Raw genomic sequence first — 18,324 nt, forward strand, 5'->3', positions numbered from 1 at the left:
TAGTAATAATAATCATCATCGTGTAAACCTCGTTATTATTTAGTTTTTGTCATATTTAATTTGTGTAGATTAGAATATGTAGTAGATTAAAAAAAAAGCTGTATATTAGGTTTCACATACATTTCTTTATTGCCACTTACCTCACTTTATAATGTCATGTGTAACATTTAAATTATCTGTTATGGCATCGTGTGAAAGGTTCCTACTTCGTGTTTAAGGTGGGCCTTTTTTGGAGTGTAATGTGCTCTGAGTGCTAATAATAATGATAATAATAACGTCTTTATCAGTGTGATGCTACAAGATTGGCATACTTAGGCAGGGCAATTCTAACAAAACATTATAAATCTGCTAATGTGAGTTTGTACAGTAGACTATACTGATAAGTAATAAATGACACAGACACCAGATTTGCATTAATAATTGTTTCATTTGGTTACTCGGGGGGAAAACACATCACATTTTCACCATTCATTCAATTGTTTTATGTACACAAATAACAGGCTTATTTTAATACTTTTAAAATATTTGTACAAAATACACTGTTCTCCCTTTTATAATATGTGTTTATCTGAAGAGGCATCTGACTGCAAAACATCAGCAGATGTGCATTGTTAATTTGTGATCACTTGACAGGCTTATCGAGGGCTTGTTAATATTATTGCATGCTGAAACACCGTTATTGCATAATTCATTCCTTTTATGGGTATCGGGTTTGGAGGAGTCATACCCACACCAACTTCGCTGGGAATTCTGGGAAGGTTTGAATGAAAGTTATAATAAATATGAGTTTCATAAACCTGAGGAGAGTTAGTAACCTGTAGGGGGAGGAAAACCTGAAAGAGGTTAAACCCAGGCTGCTCTCTTAATATTTTTTTACTGTTCATAAGACATCAGGGGAGAATAGATTGGCAAAATCTTCTTGAAAAGAAACAGTGATTGTATATGAGAGGAAAGAGGGGATACACTACGTCAGGCCAAGAGTGAAGTAACAGTGTCTTCAGTATAATTACAGGCAGTGATCTGCCTTTCCTGACCTGTAACACTGTTTGATCAATTGGCAACACAACCCATCATGTCAGTCACATGTGTCCACACTAACAAAAACAAGCACACACCCACATAACAGACACACTCACACACCTCATCCAGCTCAGATACACAGCAAAATTTCTGTATGACAAGATAGAAAACAGAGTCAAATTGTTGAGAACCTTCCTTATTTAACCCACCCAAAAAACAAAAACATATAATTGGATTAGTTGCTCAGCTGTTTTACAAACAGTACAGTTGTTTTTTTTTTTTTATTATATTTATATATATATTTCAAAAAGGAACTTTAGAAAAGTGATAACTGGCACTGTTTGGGATCCTGTGACCATGGGGGCAAACACCCGCGAGGCTACATAAGCACATACTTGGATTCGGAAAATACAAAAGTCGTGGTTTGTAGTCGCTTGCAGAGGCTGCTGTCTACACTTCACATGCAATGTCGGAGTGAAAGACAAAAAATGCGTCCGCCTTTGCGAAAGCGTGGGACAACACAACACAGCTGGCTAGCAACAATAAATCCTGTACCTTCAATAGATCGTGAGGCGCTTCACAGCAGGTAGCTTTTCAGTGGAATGCATATAAATAAGAGTTCAAACGACAAGGTACGGAGGGAGTGGGAGGCTAACTCACAGAAACAAAAGAACCACATTATTATTAGGTAACCAGCGGGGCAACACAATCAGTCACACTCTATCCATTTCACAATTACAAACTAAGACAGGTTAAAATGTTAGTTTGTGTAATAATTAGAAGTGTATCTGAAAATAAAACATCCCTGTTAATGATCTCATTTGTGATAGCTGAAGGGGGTAGACTGGCTTTTACTTATTTTCCTGCTTACACAGGAGTGAAACAGGCCTCTAGTGTCAAGCTGTGGGACCTTAGCCCAGCGCTGGGTGTCGGGGAAAAGTGTCTTTCCGTTTCATCATTAAAGCTGCTTTTCTGACATTAATTATATTTATCCACCATAAATGGACAGTGAGTGATGAAAATTGTGTCTTATGACACAAAACAGCTGCTCTGCTGTAGTTATTAAAGCCAGTTTTGTACTGCACTACACTGTACTCAGCGTTCTCTAATATTCTGTCTCCCTTTCTGTTTGTATCAGTATAACATAGTCCACCACACTGTACAGCTGTACCTGAAATAGTACTTGTTCTGTCACGTGCACATTTTCTGCATCTAAAGAAACTGGTTTTGAATGATGTAATTTACCAATGATTACAGCATAACCTGTGCAAGGGGAGGGGGAAATGCCAACCTGGGTACTGGTTACACTGGAGCATGACGACCAACCAAAACAGACCAAAGCTTTAAAAACAAAACGTGGAAAACTCTTAAAAGGGTTTAAAAATGTGGGCTATAACTGTGTGTGGAGAGATTTTCGGTAGCTTAAATGAAGTCGCTTGGACTGTGAATGGGCCCGACGATCCCTTTGTTTGTTTTTTTGTGGCTCTCCCTGAACTTGTATCCCGAAGACGCTGGGGGGAGAAGCTTGAAAGTGAAAGGTACACAGGTATAACATCACCCGCAGAGGGGATAAGCTGCAGTCATTCCTTCTCATCTGGAGCTTCGTCCGTCAGATGGCAAATGAAAGGTAACAATTTCAACAACATTTAAAATAACCGCACACAAATCAAAGAGGTAAAAGTCGCTTTCTGAAAAGTGTGCTGTGAGGCTTGTTCGTCCGAAGATTTGGAGGCGATTAAAGTGCGTGCTGGTCACTGTCAGAACTGTCCAGTGAAAACCTTTGTTCTCTCGTCATGTCATGTAAAGGAGACGGTTACCTCTTCACTCATATCCCTCCTTTCCTCCACAAGTGCTCCTCTTTTTTCTCCTCTCTCTCTTCTAAAAGTGAGGCCTGTTTGTCTGAATGTGGAGCGATGCACTTTGAGAAACTGCAGGTAGGTCCATATATGCGGCTCTTGGAGTTTGGCAACAAGTCGTAAAGTTGTCATTTTCTCAAAACAGGTTCAGATCGGGGTGAAAGGTTGCTTTGCTTCCACAAGCGTCTTAAGGAAGTTATTTTAGACAAGAGAAATGCTTTAAAACTCAATACCAGACACAGAGCTCAGTTTCGGTGGATTTTTCTGCAGTAGAGAAAAATATGCTGGTTTTGTCCATCACAGAAACCGGATCCAGGGCTGTGGCTAGATGGAGTAGGTGGAGCTCTCAGACTGCTGGCGGATGTAGCACTGGAAACTCTTGTCTCCAATCGGATGCTCCCTGAGGACAAAGAAAAGGGGAAAAAAAAGTGACTGCAGTGTTCTGAACTAGCGCCTCCACTTTGTTAAAGATACAATAAATGCATTCATCTATAACTTAACCTCCTAATACAACACAAGCAGTGCACGTACTGGCTGCCTATCTTTGTCTTCTTGAACTTGTCGCGTTTGTACTTGGTGTGCTGCTGTTCCAGCGTCTGCACGGCTGAAATGATCTGCTTCAGGGTTTTGTAGGTCTCCTGGGGGTCGTCTATGACGAAGGTGGAGTACTCCTCCTGCTCGGGGCCGTCATATACCGACTTACTGCCGCAGGCCTCTGCAGAGGGAAACAGAATGAGAGACGGAAATGTGAAAAAACACAAATGTGGGAAGTTTGAAAAGAAAAAAAAACATGCGCTTGGCATCTAACCTTGCATCTTTATCAGTTTGGTCATGTATGTGCTGAACAGAGAGTAAATTCTCTCGGTCTCTCTGTCACCATCTACGTCCAGCTGGATGTTTGCCGGGAGGCCGCTGAAAAAAACAAAGCGCGCATGGAATGAGAGAGAGTGGAAACAAAGCACAGGAATGTGAAGCTGCGCAGATGTTAACAACTTTATGTACCCGGTGCAGGGCGTACACCCGGGAGCCGTGTCTGCTGAGAGCTTGCAGCACAGCCAGTGGCCGTTGAGGTAGGCTGAAGGGTGGTAGGTGCTCAGGCGTTTGCGGTTGCACTGGCTGACTTTGGTCAGGATGTCGATCCAGTCGCGCGCCTCTACGCAGTTATTGGCCTGGATGTAGAGCGCCCGCTCTGGCTGAATGACCTGGAACATCTGAAGGAGGAGTGTGGGAAGAAAAGAGTGCAAGTTAGGTAAGAAAGTAAACACTTGTAGGAGAGATTTGGGCCCAAATGCTCAAACCCTTAAGTATTTCACAAGGGCTCACACGGGGGTCCTTACATTTTTCATTTTGAAAGACTCCTCCTCCAGCCGCTCTACAGCCAGAATGTTCTCTATGGGAATGCTGCAAAGAGCTCCCTCACCTGGTGGGAACAGGAACAACATCAGACATGGAACTGTTGATGTAATAACAAACTGGATTGTTATGACTGTCATTGAGATGCGTGGTGTGGTGTAAATACACATTTTATTTGACCTGTTCCGTCCAGCTTCTTTTCTTGTTAGGCTTTCTGCTTTGTGGCAAATTGTCGTGATTGAAAGTATCACTGGTAAGGAGTTGTACTATTTTCATATGGACTTTTAAAAAAAAAAACTTGTTTTACTCGTATCGTAGATTTTTAATCTAACAGTTAAAAGAGACAATTGGCTACCATTTCTAAGATGTTTAATTTGTTACACTTTACACCCATGCAGATTGTTGAGATCAGTTTTAACATCAGTTATAAGCTTGTGACTTCTCTTTGTAATGCAATCCATTATTATTATTATTATTAGGTAGGATGATGTTTGAGCAGCTCCCAGAAGATAATTTTAAGCTATATTTCCAAATCTCTATCTCTATTTTTATGGCCTTATAGCAGAATTTGAAAACTGCTCATGTATGTGTGTTCAGTAACCTAATATCCTCCACATATGTTGGATGATGAGTATGCAGATTCTGTCCCATGTCCCCACCCTCCTGATGATACACAATCAATCGGGTGAGTAAACAACGTTACTGGGATCACGAGCAGATCACGAGAGCGCACCTTTCGTTCTGTGGTAGGTGAATTCGTGGTTGGTGAGACGAAACCATCTCTTCTTGAAGTTTTTCATTCCAAACCGATTTCTCCCCTGGGCTCTCTTTATCATGAACCTGTACAAAAATGGGAAAGAAAAATACGAGATGAGCAATTTTATTTCTCCACGCCGGAAAGTGTGCTACCTAAATGTGTAAGACAAAAAGCTATTTGTAAATGCCATTTTATTCGCTTAAAAGGGATCGGCTGCAGTCCTCTATTAATCATTCCAGTTACATGCTGGCAGTTATTTGAATTAACTGCTGCTGTACATGTTTTGGTTTTTTTTTAAGTACAGTACAGCTCTCATAGATCATGAGCCTATGAGTCAAAAAATGAGATGGGTCAGCAGATTAAAGGTACCAGTGTTTTTGCATATTTTACCCCAGTACCAACAAATTTTGCATAGATCACTGACTAAAACAGGATTCTAGTGATTTATTTCCAGCCTTCCAGATAGCCACTGATTTCTCTTTATTCCATTTCATTATGAAAATATACATGCTAGAGATGAAATGCTAGAAAAATGATGCATGACATCATCAGCACTCATTTTTAGGGAATAAGCCAATCAATTTCTTAGTTGTTCAAAAGTTATTGTATTTTTTTAAGTTTTGTAAAACCGTGTTTACATGTCACTCTCTTTTGCGCCTTAATGCCATCAATATGATGTAAATATCCAATATAATGGATTAGATATATTCAAGGATGTATTCTGATTTCTATAAACTGACACTCACATTCAATTAAAGGAACCAGTGGTTGCCTGTTGCTTGAAATCACTGTATTAAAATGTTTCTAATGTTTTGTGAAAGACACAATTCATGGTTAAAACATGTAAAACCACTGGTATGCTCCTTTTAAGGATCGTAAACAGCAGAAGGTTTTCATTTTTGCGTTTTAGGGGCCAAAGGTCATGTGAAATACAAAAGCACCAACACTTTCCCACAACACAATTTGAACTCTTTACTACAGAGTGAAGAACATGCTGGTCTCACACCTGCTGCAAGCTGTGTTGGAAACTCAGTTGTGTTTAGTAGCGATATGGTCACAGTCTAGAGTAAGGACATAAAGGGTCAGGATGGGGGCAGATATGTGATCCAAGAAATGCTCACACAGTAGTCCACCTGACATGTCTGTCATGTGGAGTCAAAACCCCTTCGTCATCAACAGCTCAAATTTTAAGTCAGTCTTTACTATTTACTTGCCATCTTATTCATCATCTTGCCATTTATTACTCAGCTAATACATTTACCAGTTATTGGTCACTATGTCTAGTAATGAATTTTAGCTGTTCGTTGTGTTTAACAAGAAACTGTGTTTACTTATTTGCACTGTTAGCAAACAATTAAGTTACATCTAGCTATTTTGACTGTAAATTCATACTTTTAGTTAACAATTTCAACAACTAACCATATTTTTAGTTAATAATTTCTAACTATTTGGTCATAATTTAAGCTAACACCCAATTTAATAGCTGTTCATTATGTTTAGTGACCAATATTATCTTTTTGTTTCATGTTTATCCATACCATTAGCTAACAATTAATTTTTATTGAGCTAATTTTATAAAGTTATTGTAATTTTAAATCCGGTTTTAATTAACACTTCCATCATTTAGAAAGTATTTTAATGAATCATTTTAGTCAAAATTTAACCATGACTCTATTTAACAGCTATTTAGTTTAGTACCAGTGTTTACCAAAAGCTATCCTTGTTAATCTGTACCATTAGCTAACAATTAGCTGACAACATTAGCTTACATATTAGCTTATTAACATTAGCTGACAACTAACTTTTAATGAGCTAACTTAACTATAAATCAAATTTTTAGCTAACAATTTAAATTGCTAACCACATTTTTAACGACTGACTTGACTACCTTTTTAGTCATATTTTAGCTATCCCTCCATTCAACAGCTATTGATTATATTTAGTGACCAATTTTTTGAAACTTTGCCTTTTTATCTGTAATGTTAAGTCAGAGTCTTACTCAGTTGTAGCTCGCTATTTTAACTGTAAATGCATATGTAAAGCTAATAATTAAAATTGCTTAATCTTAATTTCGTCATATCCAAAGTTTCTCATTTTATAGCAGTATAGCATTTGCCAATTTATACTTTTTGCAATTATTTTAGCTAGCTATTTCCACTTTTGACAATTACTTTGAATTACTTTTACTATTTTACTATAAACTTTTAACTAAATGAAACATAAAATATAATTTTTGTTTTGTTTGTGTTTTAACTTTAATAAAATATACCCTCTCGTGACATACTCTACCCTTGGTTAGCAATCACTGCAGTAACCCACCCCTGCGGTCACACTAAGCATGTCTGGCATTTGGAGGAACAACAAATTAAGGCCATCAACACTGGTTACACTTCCTAAGTAAGCAGGCTTAAAGGTGTACACTTTACTTTATACCATTACAGCCAGTGTATTCGTCGGTCTACTGCCATGTAAATGCAGAAAGATTAAAATCCAGAGCAGATAATAAGAGTTTCAGATAGTACAACATGACAGACCACTTGTATACAGGTCAGATATAAAGTAAAGTGCAGTAGCATCTACCACAGCGCATGATGTTGGTGGGAGAAAAAAAATACCCGGCTTGATTTAGGTGGGGACACAGTGCACAAACAGTAGGGGGTCTCAAGGGGCAAAGCCTTTATATAGAGAATCTCTTACCTGCCCTTCGTGCCTTTTGACCCCTTCCCATCAACCCTCTTTATAGTGAGTTTTACACTCCTACGCACAGTTGCAGAAACAAAAGAGGGTGGGGATGCTGGTGAGTGAATTGCTGGCACAACTAATGTCAAATGGAAACTCTCCTCCTCTTTAATGCCTCATTAGAAACATCAGAACAGCCAACGTGTCAGTACAAAAGAATCTGTTTACTACCTCAGATGGAGCTTTTCTGGAAATGTTTACTTTAAGGAGTAAAGTAAAGGCTGAATCTGCTTCACTGTAACGCAAAGGTCTAGTCTGACAGTCAGATTAGGTTAGTTTTGCATAAAGACGGGAAATGGGGGATCAGACTTATTGGCTGCACATCCATGATGTGATCTCACGTTCCACCACACCCCAAAGACGGATTGAGATCCAGGGAGGGTGGAGGGCATTTTAATATAGTTTAATACAGTGAACACATTGTCATGTTCAAGAAACTAATCATGATTAGAGCTTCATTACATGGTCAAATATAGGCAGCAGCCTCCAGCAGTCATCAGAAGATGGTCAGATCAATGTTTGATGTATTGTGTGTTTAGAGACGCTCTTCTGCATGCCTTGATGTTGCCGTTCTATTGGCTCAAATTAGCTCTTGATTAGATATTTGCTTTAATGGACAGTTAAACTGGTATACCTAATAAAGTGGCCACTGTGGATATGACTACCTATCTAACGAAGAAGAAGCTCGGAGGAGAAGTATTGGAGCTGTTAATAGTCTGCACCATAAAAAGTTTAAGAAAGCAGGCTCCTTACCCCTCTTTGAGCATGATTGGCGTCTCAATGCTCTTTTGATCCCATTTTCCAGACGTGGAGATCAGATCCAAGAACTGTTGACGTTAAGCGTAAGAAGGCCATCAATCAAAACGTTTATTGCTGTGGTAAAAGTCTGGGTCGGGCTCATGTGCCATCCCAGTTTTTTATATCTGTAAAATGAATGCTTTCACATCCTTTTATTCACTCATTTATTATCTGTTCATCTGTGTTTATTCTACTTGTGACACGCAAGACTAAAATACTATTTGATCGTGTGTGTGCTGACGGGCAGAAATTCACTGAATGCAAGAAAGTGAAAGAAAATCAAAGATCAAACACTCACATTCTTCACAGCGTCTGCATATTTCTGCTCGTTGAAGTAGTCGTAAAAAGCAGCCATGTAAGACTCTTTGAAATTGGCCTTGAAGGACACAAAAAAAGTATGTAAAGAGCCAAGAGGTCAGCATTTTTGAATGCTTAGACTGAAATACAAAGGAAGTCCAGCTCAGAGACAGGAACGAAAACAGAAAAACTGCACACTGAGCTGAGAAACTCACAGATTTTGACTTGGCAAGACTCCCCAGGGTCTGGATCGTCTTAGATATGAGGGTGAGGGTTCTTGAAGTGGCAGGGTCCTGAGGGCAGGAAAGGACGAATAAAATTAAATTCTCAAGCCAGACCAGAGCACAAAAAAGTAAAGCAGGAATGTTTAAACTTGGTTAGCTCTGAATCATGAAATAATTGCCAAAAACATTTTTTTAGTTGTTTATTAAACTTTTATTACATAAAAAAAATTGAATAATAATTGCTAAATCTGGCTTATAAATATAAATAAATATGGCAAATAATAAATCTGTCAGCACAAATAAAAGTGTAAAGCTCCAGAAAAAGTTCTGGTATCTCACTGCAAACTTTTCTGTGTTTTAATTGTTATTGTTTATCTACAACTTAGTTATTTTTGTGTACTATAAAGGCAGTGGTGGAGGTCTTTATCAGTAGGAAAGGCTGTAAAAAACTAGTTAAAAAAAAAAACACAGTTAAAGGTCCAAATCCATGCCTTCCTTCACATTTTCCAAAGCCGTCCAGTGGGTCAGACTGGGGTCTTTGCTGGACCGATTCTGGCCCCCAGGCCTTATTTTTGACACCCCTGCACTAGGTGTTAAAGGGTCAACCATCAAACTCACCGGATGGTGCGGTCGTAGATGGAACAGGTTTGGAGAGAGGATGGCTGGAGCGAAAAAACGCAGGAAGATGAAACTGCTCACTGCTGTGTATCGGACGTCTTGGTCAACTAGAGAGCAGAAAACAGAAAGTTTTGATTAGACCTGTTCCGAAAGTCCACAACCTCACAAAAACAGGACTGATACAGGATATTCACACAACATGTAAAAGCTTCTTTGTTCTGAATGAATGCCGTGCCATGTAATGGCCAACAGGAGGCAGCACAGTATAAAAGACACAGTTCATACTGTGTTACAGATGACCTTAAGGGTTGTAAAGGAGGTTTAAGTGTTTAGCAGAGCATAAAAAGCCTTTCTGTGTCCTTGGACATCTTGCACATCCTTTACCATCCTTTATTTCCTGTTTCATATTAGCAGCTTTTTTCATCCCCCGCTAAGCCATTCATGCTCCAGGTTACCTTGGAAACGAGTGGCAGCAGACTCTCGCAGAGAGAAGAAGATATCACACATGACGGTGGGACAGCGAACACCAGAGGTTGTGATAACGTTGAAGATGCGGTCTACATAGTGACGAAGGTTTTCCTGAGGTGTGAAGGGCAGGAATCAGAAAACACGCACCGGCACAAACTAACAGACTTCTTTGGTTTCTCCTTCTTACCCTGTTCGTCTCCAGGTTTTCTGACTCTTTGAGCTTGACGGGGTCGATTTCACAGGGCTTGTGTTCAGTGCAGATCTGTGGTGAGTTAGAAAAGCGTGCGATTATTATTTCATGAGAGATTTTTCAAACGTAACTCGGGGAAATGAAAACGTGTTGACATCAAAGTGTCACACCTCATCTATAATTGGCTTGAGCGTGACTTGGAGATAGTGCATTCCTGCCAGCTTCATGGTCTCATCGATGCACTTAGAAGTCAGCGAGTTTCCCCTGAAAATGGTGTTTGGATCCCTGCGAAAACAACAAAAAAGTGAGAATTTGGAGTGAAAACAAACAAATACTGGTCTAAAAGTTGTAATGAGTCACTCACTGTGTGCGGTTAATTTCTGCATGAGCAATGGCGCTGATGAAAGGCACTATTTTGCCGTAATGAAGAAAGAGACGCACGAGAGGGATGGCGGCTTCTTGCTTCTCTCGACACACCTCCCCGAGAGTATGAGCTGTGGACGCTGAGACGGGCTGGACACAGAGGAGGGGGGGTTGAGAAACGGCGGTTAGCGGCACGAGTAACAGCACTTGAGTGGGGGGGAGGGGTTAGCAGAGCAGGAGCAGGTGCACACACCTCGACATTAGCAGAGTGCAGCAGCAGATCTCTGAGCGGAGTGTAGTGTTCAGAGGGGAAGACATGGTCCTCGGTGTAAACGATGTTCAGACGCAGAGAGCCGAGATCATCAACCTTCACAGACTTCCCCCCGTTCTCCCTGGGCTGCAGAAAGTACCTGCACAGGAAAAAGTGTCGTTTTATAACATCTTTAAAACTAGACTGGATTAAAAACGGACAGTTGTAACATGCAATCCTAAAGCGAGGACTGGGTGGAATATGTGCCCTGTTTTTTTCTCACCATGCGTCGTGTACTCCGGCCTGACCCAGGACCCGCAGGGGCACACGCACACCTCCCAGAAACTCATCCCCAAACTTCAGATTGCTGGCGTTCCACAGGTCCACCCTGAACACAAAGAGCACCACAAGAGGCTTGACGCCACGCCAAGTTCAGCGCTGATCCCGGCACAGATAAGACAGCAAACTGACTCACCTCAGCGCCAGTTTGTCAACATCCTCCTCTTCAACGTCAAACTGCCGCTTTGTGTAGCTCAATGGCCGCGTCACCTAGAAATGGAGAAAGTTTCAATTTGTTTACATCCTATTTTTAAAAAAAAAAAGATTTTAAATCATTTTGGGTGTAAAAGAGGATCTCGCTCACGCTGGTTAAGCGTAAGAAAAGACATTTTGAAAAAAATCTGATCACATGACAGAAATATGATGGATGGGCTATGTTAGAGCGAGGGGGGAGGTGCTGCCAGCTGAAAGCATGACAGGCAATGCACAGTTGTGTTCATGTGGTGGTTAGGAATAAATAGGACGTTCTTGTCGGCTAGAAATCAATGGGCCAGATTGTTTGGTTTGTCTGAATCAATCACAGTCTTGTCCTGCTGTCTGCTGGTGCTGCAACGAGGAGGCCCCGGCAGAGTAAGTTCCTCAGCGAGAAGGAGGAGCAAACACAAAAATGTCAGAGTGAGCGAGGGTTAACGGGGCCAGTGTGATAGGGGGTGTATGAAAAATATCTTTACATATAAGCTCATGCAAAGAGAGTGTTGTTTTTCCAAAGAACATTTTTCTAGTTTGTTCACATGTAACGTTGCTAAGCTGTGCTGCCATGTTTTTTTCTCTCTAAAAAAGCTTTTTTTCCTCTTGGATCATTGCAACGCTCTGACCTTGGGGTGAATTTGCTGGGACGTCCACTCTTATAAAGATCGTGGCATTGTGCAAACATAGATTTTCCAGAAAGGCAAACAGCTAAAACTTCTGCTTTTAAAGAGGTGATCACACTTGCTGATGATCAGTTAATCGAGTGGATTTAATTAACGGCACCTTGATGATACTGACCGAGAAGTAAGGTTGTACTTAGTCTTTCACAGGAGTGCACGAAATCCCGTGAAAACTTTCTGTTTCACATGACTGTAGCTTGTTGATACTAATTATACATTAGCTTGTTAGCATTTGTTTATTAGCCACGCTTGTTTTTGTAAAAGTTACAATGTCTTCTTTATTTCTCCAATTATTTATCTTATGCCTACCCTCAGTTCCTGTCTTTTTAATGCCTCGCTGCCTGAAAGCCCACTTTGGAAGCAAATCTGCTCCTAAACTTCCAGCAAACATGCCCGAGTGAGCTAACAGGATATTATGTCAAAAACAGATAGCAAACACCTGGCATTGCCACACTGCCCCAAAGCCTTGGAGTCAATAGCTATGAGGGCTCTACGTAGTTATGCTCTTCATACAGACCACAATTTACTATCTTAGATTCTAAAAATCAATCATTCAGCTCGTGTTTAATGTATGTGAAGCCTGTGCAAATACCACTGCCCATTCAGTGGGAGGAACATATGAGGTTCGAGGTTTTTGCATCTTAAACTCACTAGCCATGAAAACCTCTAAGTTGATACAAAAATGAGGTGCTGTTCACGAATAGTTTATCAGTAATTTGGGGATAACCCCTCCCCAAGTAAAAAACAACAGTTTAACTCATCAATAACCTCGTTCAAGTGTAATCAAGAGAATAATAAGGTCAATGGCCTTTGAGAGGAACTGGGACTGTGAATCAGGCCACATTTGACATGAAACTGGAAAATTGACAATTACACTTATTTGTATTGTTAATATATATATTTTTTCATTTCTTGAGACACTACCTCAAAATAGAAAACCTCCTCAAACTGTGGATTGTTGGTTTTTCTCTTCACCTTAGTCTTCTTGGCTTCTGACCTGAGCGGTAAAGAAAAGCAGATGGAGATAAATCATCCACGTCCATGTATATTCAAAGCTAAACATGTGATAAAGTTGTGCATGCTGATTTCTAAAATCACACTTAATTGTGTAAGATCTCACACCTTGAAGGACCTAGCAAGGACACGGCAGCGTAGGGGTCACATTGGCCGTTGACAATCGGAAGACCTTGGCACTCCAGTACTCTGCAGAAACAGACGAAGTGAACATCAGCGAACGAGCACACACACACACACAGAACTGAAAGACATTAATATGTTGTTCATCCAACTATTACACATCATAGTCCTACAAGTTGTGTCACAATAACAGCTGTAAAAACCCAGATGTTCTTTACAATATACTAATTATTTTAAGTTCAGGTGTTCTAATCTCCAATCCTTAATAAAAGAGGAGTTGGCTCAACTGTTTCCTTCATTTAAAAATAGCAGCAAAAGAAAAAAAAAGGTGAAGGATGAAGAGATCGCCAAATACCAATGCTAAAACAAAACCGTCTGAATATACTCCCGGAGGACTCTTAAAGCCCCATTACACTTTACATAATCAGTTAATGATATTACTCTTAATAGGGTCATGAGTACTGTCAAGATCACTGAGAGCTGACACCCAATCTCACAGCCCTGCACAGCCAGTAAGAGCTTCAGACCTCTAGTCAACCCGCCTATAGGATAAGAACAAAAAAGAAGCTATTATCGACACACAGAAACAATTGCTATTGTGCACGTAGCATCCGACCACATATGCAAGTTTCTGTGGAGGTAAACAAAAAAAGACTCAACACAACTCAAAATTTATTTAAGAATCAATTTTTTTCTAGTTTGAAGACATTAAAGAAATTTACCTGAATACACCTGCATATACTTTTTGAGATAATTGGTGACATCTGAAGCCTTTGTGAGAATTTAAGGATGTTTTTCCTGCTGGTCAGGCTAAATACAGTTTAACCCATTATTAATGTCTTTAAATCACTCCTGTGCCTTTCCTGGAGAAAACGTCCATTCAGCTTTACCCACGGACTATTTAACAACAGACAATGTGTCACCACTTCCTGTCATTGTGCAAAGAAAGGCCAACACATCTCAGAAATGGGTGCTGACATCTTGGGCTGGTGATGTCATTTGAAACAAGAGTTTTCTCGGCATACACGTTCCCTGTAGACTTGTTTTGCTCTTAGCTTGGTCTGCACCAGCGCAAAGTGGCGACTTCAGGTCCACCTGTCAAGAATGTGTGGCTTTACCAAGTTGAAAAAAAATCCCTCAACGTCTTAAAATAATACAAAACCAATACATGAATAAAACTATTCTTTTTTTTAAAAATTCGAATCATTGCCATCATTCTGTGTGAACGTTTCATTTAGAAAAATAGTTTGAATGCCAGCAGCTGGCACACAGTGACCATCGAGGCATTCTGGGACAAATCCCCCACCGGGCTGTGCTGAGAAACACATGAAAAAAAAAGATGTAAGAAAGTAATTCCCTCTGAGCTGTTTGTCAAGTGCCTGTGCCAGTTTTAAATCCAGCGCCATTCAGCAACTACAGTCACGACTCAAGCGTCACTTGTGAGAAGTTACAGGAAAATAAGATCACGTTAAAACCATCAAAACTGTATCTTTAGAAAAAAAGACAAAGATTTAGTTTAAGGGAGAAAACTAAACACAGGAAGGCTTTTGGTCCATAAGTGACACCCAAGAATTGTGATTTTTCTAAAAAAATGTGACATTTATTTCACCTCTTTCATTATAAATAAACACACTGCATTTTAAAGTAGATAATATATAGATTGTTTACACTTTATAGTATAAAAATCTATGATCGCCACATTTTATTAAGTTATTGACATCTTGCATATTCTAATTTCTCCCCTATGGTATAATGTAAGTATATTTTTCATCTTATTTGTGTGACGTAGACAGTTTATGTGCTACAAAAAGCAAGCTGTTAAAAAAGTTCCCTTTTAAAGCACTAAGAACTAGAGATGGCACGATACCACTTTTTTATGTCCGATACCGATACCGATATCATAAATTTGGATATCTGCCGATACCGATATGAATCCGATATAGTGTGTTTTTTAATCAGTAAAACTGTTTTTTTAATATCTTGCTGCTTTTTGTATAAGTTCATACTCAAGTTAAAAAACAACAACAACACTAAAGCTATTCTGTTATACCTGTATGTAAAACAAACACACTGCACCCAAAATATTTCATAGATCAGCAACACTGATCAATCTAATAAAGTTAAACCTACCCCATCCTCCCTATTCTGGTATTTTAAAGAGTACTTAGCAGAAATATTAAGCAACCTAACTAATAGGGTTGCAAACTCCCAGCAAAAGAAAATAGGGAACCACCCTCTTCCTCATGATGCTTAATCAATGTAATCAACTTTAATTTGATGCAGGGTGAAAAAAATTCACAGAAATAAATAAATCAAGAATAATTAAATAGATTCAACATCTTTCTTCAACAGAATTGCAGACTGCACAGATGGTACCTTCCCAAAGGAAAAAGTACTACTACTAAAAAGTACTAGGGTATATTAGACTTAACAGTTACTATATACAGTAATGGACTTCTATACATTTTACATCAGATTAAAACTTTGGGTGTAAGATTCAGATAATTATTAAATAATTAAAAGCTAAATATTTTAAATGAGAATAAGAAAGAAAAGTATGTCTTTGTGCCCCCTTTTGCCTGTTCATGCCCTATCGGCCCCCCTGGCTAAACTTTGCTAGAGCCGCCCCTGCACAGTTACCAGCCGTCAGCTGCATAGAAAAAGATCCTGGTCTAGAAAGTAATATTAAATAAATTCTAACAACAGCTTATCAAGCTTAATAGTGCTGCTGTTGTTCAGCCGCTGGTTTCCTCTTTCTGGTGAGAAGTGGGCCAAAAACAAAGAAGAGAGACGGACTCGCGACAGAAAAGCCGATCAGCTGATCATTAAGCAGTTTCACGATTGAAGTAGCATCAGGAGAGAGAGAGAGAAGAGGCAGTTGCTCTATATATCGGTTGTTAAGCTTAACGCGGGAATGCTTTACAAACATTCAGAGATGAACTTACACACTTGCTTTACTTCTCTCTGAGATAACTTCCTCGGAGATGAAATGTTTGCTAGCAGGCTACAAATACACACAGCCACTCTATCACGTGACCACACTGCTCCGGCTCGCCATGTCGCCAAGTTTTGTGAGGTGCTTTTTTGATATTTAATGGATCGGATTACATTTTTTATTTCTCTCCGATATCCGATCCAGTAATTTAGGTCAGTATCTGACCGATACCGATACGTAATATCGGATCGGTCCATCTCTACTAAGAACTAAAAACTAACCGAACGCTGGCTGAGTACACTGAAAAAAAGGTCAGGAGGAAGCGGTAAAATGATGTTTCAGGGTGATTCACTGTAATCTATGTATCTATGTAATCTATGTCTACGTGTCACCGCTGTCCTCCTACCCCATGACATCATGCTGTAAGGAGATTAGCACCCAAACAGGACACCCAGCGGGACGAATCACTTCCTGTGTGTCACCACCTGTGATGCACCACTAGTCACAACACATGATGAACCACACTGCAAATCACAGAAGCGCTGCCCGCAATTGAACAGACACACATGTATGCACACACATGCGCGTGCACACGCAGGTCCCCTAATAAGGAATAAGAAGTGGGCTGGGTTAAGCATCACTAATGCCAGAGCACTTCCTGGCCAGTAAGCTTGTTTATATAACCCCTGTTTGGCCTACAATCCTGGCACCACGCTACCTCATCACTGCTGTGAGCTCTGGCATGCCAGACAGCGGTGGAGATCCAGACTTTTTTTTGGTTGTTTTAGTCCACATTACTCATATTAGGTTAATGTGCTTCACCACTGCACCCATGCTTCCTGTCAAAAACAATATCACTCAAATAAAAGAGAAACTAATTACATCACAGCTCAGACAAATAGAGTGGATGTGATTATGAGTCAGTGTCTCTGATAGCTACACCACTGCGATATATGAGAGCAGGGACGTTATAAGGCACTTGTTATCTCCTAATGTCCCCCATGGTTTTACACGACCAGCTCCAATCTGCCTGTCAGTGTCTCGAGTCATCAGTTTTCTCAGCATTTTGTTTACCTGTCTGTTTCCAAACAGGGCCCACAAGGAGCCTGCATGAACTCTGATACACTGCCTCAGGGGACTCTGATCAGTGATATTTGCGGTTGCAAGCTGAGAGAAAAGAGAAAGAGAAATGGGAAAAAAAAATACTGAGGGTGGAAATTAGAAACAAGCGAGCACTACAAACCGCTACTGATCCCTAAAGGCTCGAGGCTACATACATGTAGCACTACATGTAGATATTACTGAGAGGTCAGATTGAGGCAAGGAAGAGGAATGTGCAAAATCTGCAACACGGGGATAGCTCTGTTTTTGTGAGTGTGAACACGTAATAGATCTTAAAGGTGCACCCAGTCTTTTTTTTAGTATATTTAATAGAAAAGAAGAACACTGCACTTATAACTATATATTTATTAGTGTGTAATTACATGTTCAAACAGACTCGTAAACTTAAAAATACCTAGGAGAAGGGCACCAGTTTGAGGAAGTCGCTATGTTGCCCCGCCATCTTGAATACAGCAGTCAAGATCAACTAGAGACTAGCTAGAGACATAAGCAGTACGCTAAAGTTGGAACAATTTGTGAAGGCAAATTTTAATTCATATTTGTGCCTTTAGACTGAAGGCGTGAAGGATCATAGATATGTTTTATTACCTGAAAACGTGTCTTTTTAAAAATAAGTTTGTCCTACAGTGGCCACCGTAGCTAGGGTTATGCACTTGAATTAAGTGGGGTAAGAAAACAGAATTCGGTTAACTGAATCTGCAATCTACTGACATCTAGTGGTGAGATTTTCCCCACTGTACCTTTAAGTCTAGCAATAACCTCTGGGACTAAGAAGTGTCAAAAACTGCAGTTCCTCTAATCGCCACTTGAGGCTGAGTCCCACATTGAAATGTTAACTCTACATTAATATACTTGTATCTCAATACTTAATAGTATGTATTAAGCATGTATTATGATGCATTTTTATAGCCCGATATTAAAACACAAAAAAAAGATTTTATTGTCTCTGTGCAAATGTTCCCCACTCATAAATACAGTGGGAATTTATT

General features: G+C 39.8%; 1 protein-coding gene across 2 annotated transcripts in view; it reads right to left on the reverse strand.

Moving 5' to 3' along the window:
• Positions 1-413: 413 nt before the first annotated feature.
• The window catches only part of rasa3 (RAS p21 protein activator 3), a 43,032-nt gene continuing 25,121 nt past the window's right edge, over positions 414-18,324 (reverse strand). Inside the window, exons 6-25 of one of the 2 annotated variants that reach the window (XM_085160313.1) lie at positions 13,264-13,344; positions 13,066-13,138; positions 11,409-11,482; positions 11,217-11,321; positions 10,937-11,093; positions 10,685-10,833; positions 10,491-10,605; positions 10,318-10,392; positions 10,118-10,241; positions 9,663-9,769; positions 9,036-9,113; positions 8,822-8,899; positions 8,479-8,552; positions 7,684-7,743; positions 4,963-5,069; positions 4,214-4,296; positions 3,879-4,087; positions 3,685-3,788; positions 3,408-3,591; positions 414-3,276 (exon numbers count right to left, since the gene is read on the reverse strand). In XM_085160313.1, coding sequence (XP_085016439.1) covers positions 3,201-3,276; positions 3,408-3,591; positions 3,685-3,788; positions 3,879-4,087; positions 4,214-4,296; positions 4,963-5,069; positions 7,684-7,743; positions 8,479-8,552; positions 8,822-8,899; positions 9,036-9,113; positions 9,663-9,769; positions 10,118-10,241; positions 10,318-10,392; positions 10,491-10,605; positions 10,685-10,833; positions 10,937-11,093; positions 11,217-11,321; positions 11,409-11,482; positions 13,066-13,138; positions 13,264-13,344 — 2,113 coding nt within the window. In that variant the 3' untranslated portion in view covers positions 414-3,200. The remainder of the gene's footprint in view (positions 3,277-3,407; positions 3,592-3,684; positions 3,789-3,878; positions 4,088-4,213; positions 4,297-4,962; positions 5,070-7,683; positions 7,744-8,478; positions 8,553-8,821; positions 8,900-9,035; positions 9,114-9,662; positions 9,770-10,117; positions 10,242-10,317; positions 10,393-10,490; positions 10,606-10,684; positions 10,834-10,936; positions 11,094-11,216; positions 11,322-11,408; positions 11,483-13,065; positions 13,139-13,263; positions 13,345-18,324) is intronic. The other variant, XM_085160397.1, reaches the window with a different exon arrangement.

Source organism: Neolamprologus multifasciatus, chromosome 1, assembly GCF_963576455.1.
Source record: "Neolamprologus multifasciatus chromosome 1, fNeoMul1.2, whole genome shotgun sequence".
In the NCBI taxonomy this organism is placed as follows: Eukaryota; Metazoa; Chordata; class Actinopteri; order Cichliformes; family Cichlidae; genus Neolamprologus; species Neolamprologus multifasciatus.